This window comes from Hermetia illucens, chromosome 5 (assembly GCF_905115235.1).
Source record: "Hermetia illucens chromosome 5, iHerIll2.2.curated.20191125, whole genome shotgun sequence".
NCBI classification, from domain to species: domain Eukaryota; kingdom Metazoa; phylum Arthropoda; class Insecta; order Diptera; family Stratiomyidae; genus Hermetia; species Hermetia illucens.
In genome coordinates, this window is record NC_051853.1 from 10,938,591 (window position 1) to 10,953,831 (window position 15,241).

Sequence of the window (15,241 nt, forward strand, 5' to 3'; positions counted from 1 at the left end):
CGCTCCTTTATAAACTCACACAGCTCCATGATATTTTTACCGAGGGCAGTAAAGGCAGCTCCAGACTGATCATTGCCCAAAACATCGCTCGGGTGGATTGGCATCAGTGATTCTTCCTCATCGAAGACTCCCGCTATACGCTTCCTACTGGGGGTAGCGATGGTGGGGGCTTGTGCCCGTGTGGGAGGGGATCTGCGAAAAATCGAGCTCCTTCTGAACGGATCCATCACTGGAGCCAGTTCAAGTTCCTCCCGTACGCTTGTAACATTAGATGCCACAGTAGCCAAGGTTCCCACTACTGAGGCACTGCGGTCGTTGGATATCGACGGCCGGGAGCCCGCTTGCTCACTCACACAAACCCCCGGCACTGGGTTTCCGAAGCCCTGCACCGTAACTTCATTCTTCTTCTGCTCCTCCATGTTTGGTTTTATTTCTGGGTATCCTTCCCATAGCCAATTTTTATCCACGGGTGGGCGTTTACTTCCCACCTACCCGGCCTGCGCATAAACATGCCCATACACGCACATCTCCGGATGCGTGCATGTGCATGGCCATGACACATTCGCCGAGCATTCCCTTATCCACACGAAGGGACGCGCCTGATATGAGATTTGGCAACTCCACACAGTGTATCTAGATATTCTAAACAGGCAACTTTTGAGACAGAAGTCTGGCATAACAGTCATAAAATTAAGCTGATTTCAAAACAACAACCACAGACATTATTACGCAAAACCAGTGATTGACAAAGCCAATTTTTAGAACTGCGTTTTTTACTGGTTAACAAGATATTATGACAAAAAGGAAATCTTATCTCCAAGTCAGTGACGATTTCTATGAAACTGCTCATCTACGGAAAGATATGCTCATCTATTGAACGGTTGATTTGAATAGACATTATCTCTGAACGGATATGTCAACAAAAATACGTAAAATCTGATACCAATCTGTTTTCTTATCAAATATAAAGATACTTATAAATTAGTTCAAAAGAAGATAATTCCAAAAATAAAAGATATATAAACGTGTGCAAATTTGAGAGGGGCAGAAGGTTTAAATTTTTGAGTGGTAGATGTTGCGAAATTCAAAGCGGAAAGGAAAGTTTGTCCAATGAAGTATCTTTTAATATTCGGAGCATTAGCAGCCATAGCTGCAGGGCGTTATGTTGGCCCAGTCGCGCTTAATGAGAATCAGCCGTTTAAGTGTTCAACAGCTGGTGCATTCCCGCATCCTACGGATAATGCTAAATTCTATTATTGTGTACCAATCGGAAGTGAATACCTATCGACGTTAGTCACTTGTTCACCAGGATATACCTTCGATGGACCATCTCAGCAATGTGTGACAAAGTCTGCAATTGAATCACGAGATGGGGATGCAGAGTCAGTTGTAGAATTAGCTACAACTGCTGCCGGAGAGTCCACAACTGTTGCAACAGAACTACCCTCAACAGCCGTCCCGTCAACTACAGGAGCACCAGTCATTACAACTACCATTCAGGTTAGCTCTACTGGGGAACCAGTGTCAACGACTAGCGAACCATCTTCAACTGCCGCGACTCAGACGAGTACGGTAGAACCAATTGTTACAACCACTGTTGAGGCGAGCTCTACTGCGGAAGCAGCGTCAACGACTGGTGCACCATCTTCAACCGGGCTTCCGGAAGAAACAACCACCAGTAAAACTACTTCCGTGACAGAACTGGAAACAACGACCGTCCCGACAACTACGGCGGAACCAATCGTTACAACAACCGTTGAGGCGAGTTCTACTGCTGAACCAACTACGACTAACGAGCCATCTTCAAGTGAGTCTCCGGAAGTAACAAGTACCGTAGAAACTACTGCCGCGACCGAACCTGAAACAACGACCACCCAGTCAACTACGGTCGAACCTACTACGGAACCAGTGTCAACGACTAACGCACCATCCTCAACCGAACCTCCGGAAGAAACAACTACCGTAGAAACTACTGCCACGACCGAACCTGAAACAACGACCGCCCAGCCAACTACAGTAGAACCTACTACGGAACCAGTGTCAACGACTAATGAACCATCTTCAACCGAGTCTCCGGAAGAAACAACTACCAGTGAAACAACCACGACAACTGAACTTGAAACAACGACCACCCAGCCAACTACGGTCGAACCTACTACGGAACTGGTGTCAACGACTAATGAACCATCTTCAACGGAGTCTCCAGAAGAAACAACTACCGAGGAAACTACTGCTGCGACCGAACCAGAAACAACGACCGCCCAGCCAACTACGGTCGAACCTACTACGGAACCAGTGTCAACGACTGGTGAACCATCTTCAACCGAGTCTCCAGAAGAAACAACTACCAGTGAAACTACCACAACAACTGAACCTGAAACAACGACCACCCAGCCAACTACGGAAGAACCAATCATTACAACGACTGAGGAACCCTCTTCAACTCCTGAAGACACAACTACCGAGGAGGTAGTCACTGCTGAAACTACTGCTGCCACGGAAACTACCACTGAGGTGGAAACTACAGAAACTACCGAAGAGACGACCACACCAGCTCCTTTTGAATGTACTCGCACGGGAATGTTCCCCGATCCAACCAATGAGAAATACTTCTATGTCTGCATATTTGACGGATTTGGTTACATCGCCATATCCATGCAATGTTCAAAGGGATTAGTATTCATTCCAGATTTGTACAGATGCGCTGCTCCTGACACCCCGATTCCGCCACCAGCGCCAATTGAGTGCAAGTCAGTCGGTTACTACCCAGACCCTCATGATTGCCGGACATATTATTACTGCTATTCAAACTTCAATGGAGGGTACCTAACCATTAAAATGACGTGTCCTCCGAAAACTAACTTCTTCCCTAAATTGAAAATTTGTGTGAGTAACAAAGTGTATAAATGCAAGCATAAGAATGGGGAATCAACCACTGATGGTGTGGATGTCCCGTCCCAGGCTCCGGAGGAAAAACCTTCCTGTAATCAAGAACACCCCGTATTCGACTGTCCCAGTGCAGGGCTTCATCCTGACCCTCAGAACGACCGAAAATATTACCAATGCCAGATCAAAAACGGAAAGATTGAAGTTGCTGAAAACTGGTGCCCCTGGGGCTCAAAATTCTCTCCTTTCTGGGATAAATGCATTGACAGTCAGTGCAACAGTTACTGGTACTGGTGGTGTTAAAATAACGTAAAACTGTCCGAAATATACGAAAATTACGCACTGAATTCCGGCTATTGAACTTGGAGAAGAAGAATCTCAAATGGGGTTGACTATAAACTTTGTAACTTTGTAAAGGGCACCATTAATTTCCAGAACCGTTAAGTACTATATGTTCTACATTGTGCAGATTATTAACCGAATTAAATGGCCTTCCCTGAGTTAGTATCTTGTTTGTTTGTTGATCACCTGAATTGGATAAGTTCATCTTCATCATCTTTTTGTGAGTGAGCAGCCTCTTTCTTTCTTTTCGAAAATTAATTCCTTCATTGGTGGATAGTGAGGTCCTTGGCATTTTCAGGGTCTAAAGATGATCTCAGTCTTCCCAATGGCTTGCTTCATGGTCGGTTGAAAATTCAATCATTTTTATGATCGACTTTGTCCCAAATTCCGAAATCCCTACTACCGTCCTGAATCTACGTTCTAAAATTCTAAAAAGATGTCCTCTCGTTGACTATCACCTACCCCTCCCCTCAACATAATAAATAAAGTGTGAAGTTAGTCTGTGTTGTTTTTATGCTATGCATTGCCGCATTCACAATCAGATGGTTGGTTATAAGTCAAATTAAAAACAAGTCGGAATACCGGAAGCTGGTGCTTGCGCTAATCCTGAAGCGAAATAAACCATTGGGTGATCCATCGTCTTATAAGCTTATATGCCTACGTGGGGCTGGGTTTGAGGCTCTGAAGCACTACGCCATCCTCCTGTGCCTTGGTGATAGCCGAAAAGTTGGGTGAGGCGGGGATGTTTATCTCGGAGACATGTGACAAAGCGTCAGCAACTATGTTGTCCTTACCGGACACGTGCTGGATGTCTGACGTAAACTGGCTTATAAAGCTCAGGTGTCGAAGCTGACGAAGGGACGCTTTGTCGGGCTTTTGTTTTAAAGCATACGCGGCGAACAGTTCTCGATCGTAGGTACTGTAGTTCCGTTGAGCGGGGTTCAACTGTTTAGACAAAAAGCTCAACGGCTGCCAGATTTGCTTGACCTTTTGGTGAAGAGCAGCACCTACTGCGATGTCAGAGGCATCAACAAAAACGGCTAGGGGTGCATCTTGCAGAGGAAATGCCAAGAGTGTAGCTTCAGTCAGTTGCTGTCGGGAGTTGTCGAACGCGCGGACAGCCTCTTCAGACCACACAATCTCTCGTGTGTCTTTTGTTTTGGGGCCAGACAAGTACGCGTTCGAAACGGACTGGTGATGGGCGGCCTTGGGCAGGAAACGACGGTAGAAGTTTAGCATGCCCAAGACCCTCCGCAAATCATTCACAGTTTTAAGACGCGGAAAGCTTGTGATTGCTTGCACCTTGTCTGGGTCGGGCTGTATTTCGTCAGGGGAAATGAATTTGCCGAGGAATCTCAATTGTGTCTGGAGAAACTTGCATTTGTCAACGTTCAGGACGAAACCGGCCTCAAGGAGACGTTGAAAAATGCACTCGAGATGGGCTAAGTGCTCAGACTCAGTGGAAGAAGCGACCAAAACATCATCCAAATATACGACATAGAAATCGAGGTTTCGCAGGACTGAGTGAATGAACTTTTGAAAGGTTTGCGCCGCATTGCACAATCCGAAAGTCATTCGGGTGAACTCGAAGAGTCCAAAGGGTGTGCATATTGCCGTCTTTGGAATGTCTTCAGGAGCTACTGGGATTTGGTGGTAAGCCTTGGCTAAGTCCAAGGTCGAAAAGATGCGGCAACTCGCGAGGTGATGCGCAAAGTCCTGGATGAATGGAATGAGATGTCGGTGAGGAACAGTCTGTGCGTTTAGTCTCCTACAATCCCCACAGGGGCGCCATTGGCCGCTTGGCTTAGGGACCATATGGAGTGGGGAAGACCAACAGCCGTCTTAAGGTCTCCAGATACCCTGTTGAATAAGTTGCGCGAATTCTTTCCGTGCAATAGCCAGCTTCCGGGGTGGTGTTAATGTGGTGCTGCACATTGCGCTGGTTTGGGGAGACTACTTTCGGTAATAATCTGGCCGAACTTTTTAAGGAGTGCCCGAACGAGAGAGTCAGTAATGTCCTCCAAAAGTACGGAAAGATTGTCGTTGGGGTGACTTAAGATTCTGCCTGACGAATTAATGTTGGTTGTGGAATCTATAAAGGACCTGTTCTGTAAGTCCACTAGCAACCCATAGTGATACAAGAAGTCTGCGCCTAGTATGGGGAAGCTGATATCCGCCAGGATGAATCGCCACGGGAACGTCCTACGCAAGCCAAGACTCATGTCCATTTGCCTGTAACCGTAGGTGTTAATACGCGAGGAATTTGCCGCCGCAAGTTTCAAAGATTGTGGGAATAGCCGGTGGTGCTGGGGCATGGGAAGAACCGAAACCACCGCACCAGTATCAACAAATAACTACGCCTGCTGAGAGGGTCATAAATTGTTAGGCGACGTGGCGCTGCGTTCTGGGTGGCCGTCGCCAGGACCCCCTGCGAACCTAGTTTTTTGAGGCAGGCGCTAATCTACACCGGAGCGTACGTCTGGTAGCTTGTTCGCCGAATATACGATGGTACCAACAAATGCTTGGGTCCGTCGGCTGTCCTGGCGACCTGCCACATGATCGCTCTTTTCGGGCGGTAGACTGCAAGGAAGCTCGCGACCTGCTGTCCCAACGCTGAGCGTCCAGTGTCACCCTCATTTCCGCCATGCAGGCCACAAAAGCAGTGATTTCGCGCTTCGGCTCGCCTATTTTTCTGAAGGCTGCTGAACAGCTGCTATCGTGGGACACGCGTGCACCTCATGCACCTTATCAGCCGCTGCGGCCAGCGCCACCAAAGAACCAGAGACGTACACGAGGACCGCCTGGGTGCTCTCCGGAAATCGTCGAAGCCGGAGCGACTTTAGCAAGTCGTCATCGATCTTGCTCCCACCCAATTGCCTCATTTCCCGAAGCAATTGGCTGGGAATTCAATCGCCCAACGTCAAACCTGCCAGCAAGTGATCCAGTTTAGCTGACTCACTTACCGACAGGCGTTTAATTAGCTCCGTTTTGGGAACATTGTAGGAGGTCGTTTTGACAATGTCTGCCACAAGAAGGATGGTCTCCTCATCCAGGCCTACAATGGCGTGGTTAAACTTGGTCGCGTCCGTTCTTCTGTCTGCTAGGCTGGGACTCGAATGCGAATTCGGCTGCACGGCTCTGCCTGATCAGCTTCCGTCAATCGATCGGTGTTCTGCCAACACGGATTTGCAGGAAAATTGCGAATTCACCTCAAAAACGAAAACACGCGCATACAAAAATTCTTCGCCTTCGCTCGGTTGCGGAAAATTCGGTCTCACTGGGATCTCTGAGCGTGCGATTGATCCTTGACGGCGGCTCAACGGACCGATCAATGATTTCAGCTCTTCCGGTCGGCGCTGATACGGCTACGTCCACGACGGCGGCGTTCCACGAAATGAATTTCTTGCGATCGCTCATTCGAAGCCGCGTTTGGGGTGCTGCGTCTGGGTCTTTCTGGCGCACGGTTTAACCACCTTTCGCCGTCTTCGCAACGAGCGGCACACAAAAACAGCCCGAAACTGGCCCTGGGCGCTCCTAAATACCTGTTGCGCATAGCCATAGAATTCCCCTGGGAGAGGCTATTGTGTTACGATTCGGACGATGGACCTAACACACATGGAACAACTTGTGGGGTTCCAGAAGGATCAATTGTCGGTCCTCTCCTGGGGATAATAATGTACGCTTGAATTTGAAAGCTGCTTTGCAGACGACATCGGAATGAATATCGTGGCACAAGATACTGAGGAGATCGAGGTCCTCACAAACGAGGCAATTTCTGAAGTAAGATCTTGCCTAGAGGATGCTGGTCTGACACTCGCAGAGCACAAAACCCCATTAGTTTTGATCACCAAGCAAAGGAAGCTAACGTCGATAAAGACCAGATTTGGCCAACACATCCTATATTCACAACCAATGTTTAAATACCCAGGAGTCACGGTTGACCAATGACCAAACTTTAAGCCCATCTTGAGAATTTAGCAACAGAGGTTTCCGGGGTTGCTATATTGTTGGAAAGAATGCTACCGAATGTAGGTCGAATCTCAGGAATTGCCTGCTTCATCTTGCTTTATGTAACTCCAGTCTGGGCATCGACACTAAAGCTAGAAGCAAATAGAAAAAAATAGCAGCAACGTATTGATTGAATTCATTGCGAACGCCGTGTGTTTACTGTACAACATCAGACGAAGCAGCATGTGTGATAGCAGGCACGATCCCCTTCGACATCTTAGCGAAAGGGGGTCAGAGCCTCTATAACCCATCATATGCAGTCGGCGAGTCCTGCACCTATCGTCGGCAATTAGCATGAGGTGAAGCCATTTTGGAGTGTCAGAAAAGATGGGATGATTCAACTAAAGAAAGCTGAACTCATAGGACTCATAGGATGAAATGTTAGCCTCTGAAAAAACTAGCAGGGCGGAAAAATTAATGAATGCGATCGACAATTTACTGAGGAAGGAGCAGCTTAGGACGAAAGTACCAAATAACCAACCAAGTGCTGTTCGTAGCTGATCCTGCCCCGCGACCTAATACCGAAATTGCAGCCCCGCGGGGTAAGCGAAAGAGGTTCAGTGTTAATAGTACATAGTTTACGTCTACAGGACAAACCTCTATGGTAGCCCAACTTAGCCGGTACTTTAGGCACTCCCGCCGGTTATTCATACCCACTGGAGGGAGTAGAATCGTTGCATCAACGTGCCCATTCGGAGAACCTCGATTCTTTGCGAGGATCTGCAAAGAATCGAATCCCTTATAGTCAACAGTTCCTTCCCGAGCCATGTAAGATAAATCGATCAAACAAGAGCTGCCTTTATCGTACTGGATAGCAAAATCATGGAGCTCTGTAAGTTTATCAAGGAACACCAGAATATTCATCAGAATATAAGTTGATAAGAAGTATCTGGTTGGCGTAAGGCAATGTCCAGGACGAAAGAGGAGTGAAGCGTGGGCGAATAGCTAAGCCTGGCAACACAACTAATGCCCATTCGAAACAAGAAAAACAATGAAAGAGGCTGCGCGAATGGTTGAACAAATCAACAGAGCATCGAGCTCCAAGGGCTCAACTCCCAAGAGTGTGGAGCATGGGAGATATGGAAGGGTAGGAAAAGGTGACACTTTTGGAAAAAAAGAGATCGGAGTAGGATACGGCCGGAAGTTATCATCTTTCCTAAACGAGGGAAAGGGTTATACGCTGATGTTCTCAAGGGAGTGTCCGCAGACCCAGAACTCATCCACTTGGAAGACAATGTTAGCCTCAAGTACCAGAAAGGGGGACCTTCAGCTTCAGATGTTTCAGCTCAACAGTTTCAAGAACGCAACTGCGACAAATCCTTGAGTCAAACTGTAAAGTCCTTTGGACAGTAACCGGACATAAGGGCTAGCAGGAAGCGGATTTCTACAGTCAGAAAGGATGTGGATAAGGTTGCCACAAAGGCGAAGGATCGTAATAGCTTAGAAAAGGAGTTTCACCTTATCAGATTTAAGAAGTTAGTGGTAAAAAAAACTCCGCCGTGCTATTAACATAGTATGCTGGCCTCAAGCCCAGGTAAAGGAGGAGGGTTTGAGGCAACGTACTCTGTAAAATGCTGAGATCAGGGAAAGAGATAAATAGAGTATACATAGTTGGAGTTTTTCCACTATGCTAAATCTTACCTGACCTCTCTTGGTGACAGACCCGGCGACAGGTCGGCCAAGAAAATGGATCCAATGTCGTTAGAAACAAGACGATTGGATTGACTAACAAGCCTCGGAAAAATGTTAGGGCGTCCACTTGAGTCGACGCGGCAGGACGGGCTCCGGTCCTGTCAAGAAATGGGCAAGCGTTCTTGACGCATGGACGGCGTCAGGACATAAGTAAGTTAGTCCGAACAAAACAAATACCTGTCTGCGCGCTAAATGTTGGTACCGTAACCGGAAAGACCGAGGAACTCGCAAGAGCCCTTCGGAAAAGGCGCATTGATATCTGCGCTCTGCAAGAAACCCGATGGTCTAGTGCCAAAAGCTGCTACATTGAACGCGAACGCGGTAAAAATGGCTACAAACTTCTCTATTTTGGTAGCCCACACACTCAATATGGTGTTGGCATTGCCATCTCAGAGTGTTTCCGTGATGCCATTAAAGAAGTCGAACGATTTGATGATCGGCCGATGAAGCTCACCATTATATCAGCTAATCGCACTATTCACTTCTTCACCGCGTACGCACCACAGACAGGTCGACCTGATGCAGAGAAAGATGCCTTCTGGCAACTTCTCGATGGAAAGACTTGTCATGTGCTTGCTGATGACTATATCATCATTCCCGGCGACCTTAATGGTCATATGCGTGAAAAGGCACACGGTAACAGGTGCCATGGAGGAAAGGGGTTTGGAGCGCGAAATGAGGTTGGCGAGCGTCTAATCAATTTTGCTCCATGACCTTGTACTTATGAATATATGGTTCATCAAACGATTGTCTCATCTTCCCGCATTTTATAGTGGGAACAATAAAACGCAAATCGGCTATATTCTCATAAGACGCCGACATTTTACCACTGTCATTAATTGCAAAGCCGTTCCCCATGAGACCATCGCACCTTAACATCCGTCGTTGATTACCGTCCTGCGAATTAAGCCACCGATAAAATAGCGCGAGGAACACTCTAGCAGGCCGCGATTTCGTATTAAGAAAAAGAAATGATCTAACTTACGCGAATACCAACCATTACGAATGTGAAAGAATCATGGAACCAAATGAAAGACACGATCCATAAAGCGGCCTCTGCAACCCTCGAGGTCACCAAGCCAGGTAAGCGGTATATTAACCGCGATACTTGGTTGGAATGATGGTGTTGAAATGAAGGTCCGTGAAAACAAACGCTTCTACCATAAGTTTCTCGACGTCAAAACGCTGGCCAAGTAGCAAATTTATAAGAATGCCAACCGGAAAGCAAAGAAAGCGATCGCTGCCCCCGCGTGGACCATTACAAAAATCTTTACGATAAACTGGACAGTACTTTGCTTACCAATCGTCAAGCCGCAACGGATGGCGAGAATACTTCGAGCAGATTTCAACTGAAGAATTTTCTCATCCTCCACTTCCTCAATCATTGCCGACACTTGGAGCAGTTCCACTTCGCGAAATCGTTGAAATAACCGTCAATCAAGCAGGATTTGTCAAGAACTGTGAAACTATAATACTAACGTCATACACTTTGCGCGGTTACTCATGAAGAAACACCGTGAGAAGCATCGCCTTCTTTACATTGCATTTCTAGATCTAGAGAAAGCGTTCGACCTCATTTGGTGTGCTCTACGACAACACTCAGTGCCAGAAGAACTCGTGTTCTGGGTTTAAGTGCTCTACCGTGAGCCCGAAAAGTAAAGTTCGGGGTGTGACGGGTGTGTTTGAAACCGCTTCATTTCTCTGTTGGTGTTTATCAAGGAAGCGCCCTCTCACCACTTCCCTTTGTTCTTGTTATGGACAGCGCCATATTCAGCGTCTAGCGCCCTATGCACTGCGTTATGCAGATGATGTTTTCCTAGCATCTAATATCTGATCTCGAGCAATTTGCCCAAAAATGGAATGATCGCCTCATGCAACACGGTCTCAGATTAAATCTGAATAAAATTGAATTTTTGACGACCGATCCTCATGAAACAGGTACAACCACTGTCAGCGGCAGTGACCGGCCCAGAACTGAGCTATCAGCCAATGGTGAACCGTGCTATGAAATTGCTTCACGCATTAACGCAACTTGGGTGAAGTGGCGTTCCACAACTGGTGTTCTATGTGATCGACTTATCAACGACCGTCTCAAATCTAAAATCTACCGCAATGTCGTCCGTCCTGTCGCTCTCTATGGTTCTGAGTGCTGGCCAACTATAAGAGACAATGAACGGCGTCTTGGAGTAATGGAGACGAAGATGTTGCGTTGGCGTGACACGTTTTGATCACATCCCATCCGCGATCTAATTAGCGCTAACGAGAATTCACTTACCAAGATCGGTCTAAACATTGAAGTGGATGGTAAACGACCAAAAGGCAGACCGAAACAACGGTGGCTTGATACACTGGATGGGGATTTAAAAGCCTGGAGATAGCATGCAGATTAGGCATTTATTGATCACGATGAGCCGACCCCGTTTGTGAACGGGACAAAGGCTGAAGAAAAAGAAGAAGTCCACTTCATCCGCTCTCTACGCGAACCTGCTGATGCTTTCGCCGCAGATTGCGCAGAACCAGGTGCAGCAGGCCTAGTTATGATGACTCGCTTTATTTACTTTGAGTAAATTTTTTTCCCATCTCCTCTAATTCATAGTAGGTATGGGTATGCCTATTTTTATACCTTGGCCAAAAACTCTTAGTTGTTGTTTGTGAAATTAGGAGTTTAAACTCCAGTGGTGCCGATTTATCATATGCCAATAGAAGCAGTAGACGCGGTTATCACACGGTAGTTTGGAAAGACCTCTCGGTCATCAAACTAGTCATAAGCAACCAAAAAGGGGATAAGGGGAATCCTCGTTGATCTTTTTTATTTCCTCTTCCACGACAACGGAGTTCCCAGTGAAACATTCAAGTGAGCTATCCAATGCAGCCAGGTGAGCCAGCCATGGAGTCGAAACTTTGGATTGGCAAAGCATAGCGAAACGGAAAGGGCACTACTCTGAACAGCTCCAAGGCCCCAATTTTTTGACTACCGAAACTAGTTCCAAGATACTCAGAAAGTTTTCGACATGTTTTCACAAACAAACTCACTTTTTAGAGTCACCTGGAATTTGGAACAGATCATGGTTGAGGGACATAGTCTGAAACTTGGCAATCTACACTTACCAAGAAGGGAGCACGTGGAAAGTGAGCAGGCAACGTCAAATTTTCCTAAATAGGATTTTACCACCAACCTAAAGACAGGATTTTGGCATGCAAAATATGAAATATCACCCGAGCAAACAAGACGGACAATAACCTTCAGGAATAGATGCAAAACTGCGGGTCCCTACATCTGAGTAAAAGAGGGGAGGGTGCCCTAAAACTCTATATCATATACCATGCTTTGGAGATACTTAGTTTTCAATTATTTGATGGGGTATGAAGATGATATTAATTTTGAAATCCACCTGGCTTGCAAGGACCCAAAAAGCTGCCAATCGGTCAGCCTAACTTCCATTCTGTCGTATGGGTGAGAATAATCCAGACGGAAAGTCGGTAAGGAAGGTGAGGCAGATTTAGCGATTGTGATGGCCAGGTCACCAGACAGCTTTTAGGGATCTCGAATTGGTCGACTTCGGCACCAAACCGGGATGTCTGGAGTTCCTTACTAAGGCAGGCCTAGGCTAGGATGTTGTGATATTGACAGTGCTGAAATTTAGCTAAGGCTACGTTTGCAGACTAGTTTATTTTCAGGTCAGAACAATTCGAGATTCATTGATGGTCATTGAACGTGCATGCAGATATTATTGTGAAAAAGATAAGGAGGACAAAAATAAAATTATGAAATTGCAGTGTCACCCAAATAAGTCGCTATCAAAAAAATTGACTTGTAATTTATTATAAGTGTCCAATTGTCAATTGTTTGGAGTCAATAAAAAATAATTTGTACACAATAGTACTACGTTTAAAAATCGAGTAATACCCAGACAAGTCCGTATAAATTGCAACCGAACCTGGTATCTATCTGGAAATAAATTATCTTATCTAGCTTTGCATGACTTGTATCTCTAATGCTTTATAATAATTAGGAATGTTTTTAGAAAGAGAATAAATTGAAAAATAGAACAGTTCAAAGGCAATTTTTGTTCATTATGGGAAGGTAATTAATATTATATATTCGTGGACACAGGGCCATAGAGATACCCGACCCCGGTTGGCAGGAAAATTGGGAAGACCTCTATCATCCCGTTTTTCAATAAGAAAATTTGAATCCCGATGGGAAACCTTCCCTTTGCTCTCTCTTTCGTCAGACCTACGTGCACATGTTCATGTATATGAGGACCGTACCCTGGAACTCTATAGAAAGGTTTCAAGCACTTCTGCTTCAATGGTGATACAATCATATTGTGCCTCAATTCTTCCCAGTTCAGTCAGTGCGTCGTCCAGGTTTTAAACCTCGGAACTGATTTAGTCTCTGCGCCGATTTAATCCAGTCAATGTTTTCCTGGTCTATGGCCGCTGGCTTTTCCTGTTAGTATGTGTTTAGGAGTTCTTCCGTTGTTTACCCATCCTACATGATGGGCCGAGAAGAACAATTTCTTCCCTAAGACATGCGTCGCAGTGCAAAGTTTTAATCGAGGTAAGGATTGAACCCATGTTGGAGCAACCTTTTGCTGCTAACAAACTAGATGCATATCCACCAATGACAGCGTAGATAGCGGAAGCATAGGCTCGTTGCGAAGCGTTTGCGAATCCATAAAGTTGCCAGTTGTCTTTCTCCAATATACCGAGCCATCAGGAGATGCGAATGGTGGAGATTTCCGCAAGGTTGCCTCGAAATTGCGTCCAACGATCTCGACAAGGTTTCGGTAAAATTAAGTCCCAATTCCAGTTCTTCAGGCACAAGTCCCTGTATAATAATCTTGGCTATAACAATCACAGGGGCAAGTCAGCCTTATGAATCAAATAGCCCATTTGCGGATGCCAATAATGCCACTAGTTGCTCTCGTCAAAAAAGTCCCTCTTCGATCGTGTCTGCTCCACCAAAGAGATCGTTCACGTAGAGTGTGTGCCGAAGAATAGCAGCCAGGGAGTCGAAAAACACCTCCATCAATCCAGGGTGCCATGTGAACCGTACCTATTGGATACTTTGTAGTCGGGGGGTAACTTACTGTATTCGAAAGGAGCCTCACAGATACCTGGTGGCCTCAGTGAGTAAGTTTAACCTTACCGTGTTACGGGGGCACTATGGCACGGCAAACCTCGTAACCCCCATACTCGTGGGACTCAAATGAGAAACATTACAAAAATAAAGAAAACTACAACAAAATAAGCGGGACCCTGTACCGCACACAACCTAGTTAACTAGGTGGAGGCATATCTCCGAAATACGGAGAGCCAGGTGATTACATCCAGCAATAGATCCAAGGTTACAACTGGTATACTGCAAGGACAACAACCAACGAAGACCACTGCTCAAAAAGCAGGGATCACTGCTCAAATGTAGGGACAAGTAATATTTCAGACGTCAGGAAGAAGACAGGTCTCACAGGCGACGCAAGTGCTAAATGATACCTGCGTTATCTGAGGAAAGGTCTCAAACTAGAAGGACCAAGAAAGCGGGGATATCGAATTGGTGGATCTCGGCGGAAGACCGGGATATCTGGAGTCCCTTATTAAGGCAGGCCTAGATCGGATACTGATTGTTACGCGGTTGATGATGAAGATAGCGGGGAGCAGCGGAGATTAGCCCACATGAGGGGAATGCTCCCAAAAAATCCAAACTTGAACCCGAGAGGGGAGAAAACCCGGGTAGGTCAGGGGTGAAGGCCGAAATCAGGAAGCCCGCCATTAGCTATGCTAGTTCGATGAAGGGCATTCGACTGGCCGCACTGCCAAAAATGTTTCTCGAGCAAATACTCTCGTGAGCAGTAGGAAACTATCGAAGACCTTGTCGTTAGGCAATTGTGCAAGAGATGGGTTGCGAAAGTTGTGTTCACCGGAATACGCTTTTGATCAGGTCACATACCGGTGGACTGTGCGACAGAACATACTGCAAAGTGGCTTAGGATCATAGTTCCTAAATTGATAGGCAGGGAAGGAGCAAAACTCTCAACATGTGCTGGGGATGATATACCTGGGGCACACATGGTGACAGTGTTTCTCCCGAAAGCCGCAACAATAGATATGGAAGATCTCACACACAATTATGGAAACTCTTCAGAAGCAAGGTGTTGGGCAAGGGTAGACTTCTCACAATCGGGGTAGATGACCGATCCCTGGAGGCAATCAAACGTTGGAGTTGCCATATCAACTATCGATTTGGCAACATACTTGTGCACATGCACAGGAAAAGACCGAGGAAAGACACCTCGGAGGAGATACCGGG

General features: G+C 46.3%; 1 protein-coding gene across 2 annotated transcripts; it reads left to right on the plus strand.

The window, feature by feature from the left end:
* The first annotated feature begins 1,034 nt into the window (after positions 1-1,034).
* LOC119657467 (cell wall protein DAN4) lies at positions 1,035-3,393 on the plus strand. 2 transcript variants are annotated; one of them, XM_038064386.1, is made up of 2 exons: positions 1,035-1,561; positions 1,856-3,393. In XM_038064386.1, exons 1-2 carry the CDS (start codon positions 1,111-1,113, stop codon positions 3,187-3,189), a joined length of 1,785 nt encoding a protein of 594 aa, XP_037920314.1. In that variant the 5' UTR covers positions 1,035-1,110; the 3' UTR covers positions 3,190-3,393. The 2 variants fall into 2 exon arrangements, with proteins under 2 accessions (XP_037920314.1, XP_037920313.1); XM_038064385.1 differs by having other exon boundaries at positions 1,035-3,393.
* Positions 3,394-15,241: the final 11,848 nt, after the last annotated feature.

What these genes read in the sequence shown, in the direction of transcription:
- LOC119657467 (XM_038064385.1), top strand. Translation starts at nt 1,111, where the DNA reads ATGAAGTATCTTTTAATATTCGGAGCATTAGCAGCCATAGCTGCAGGG.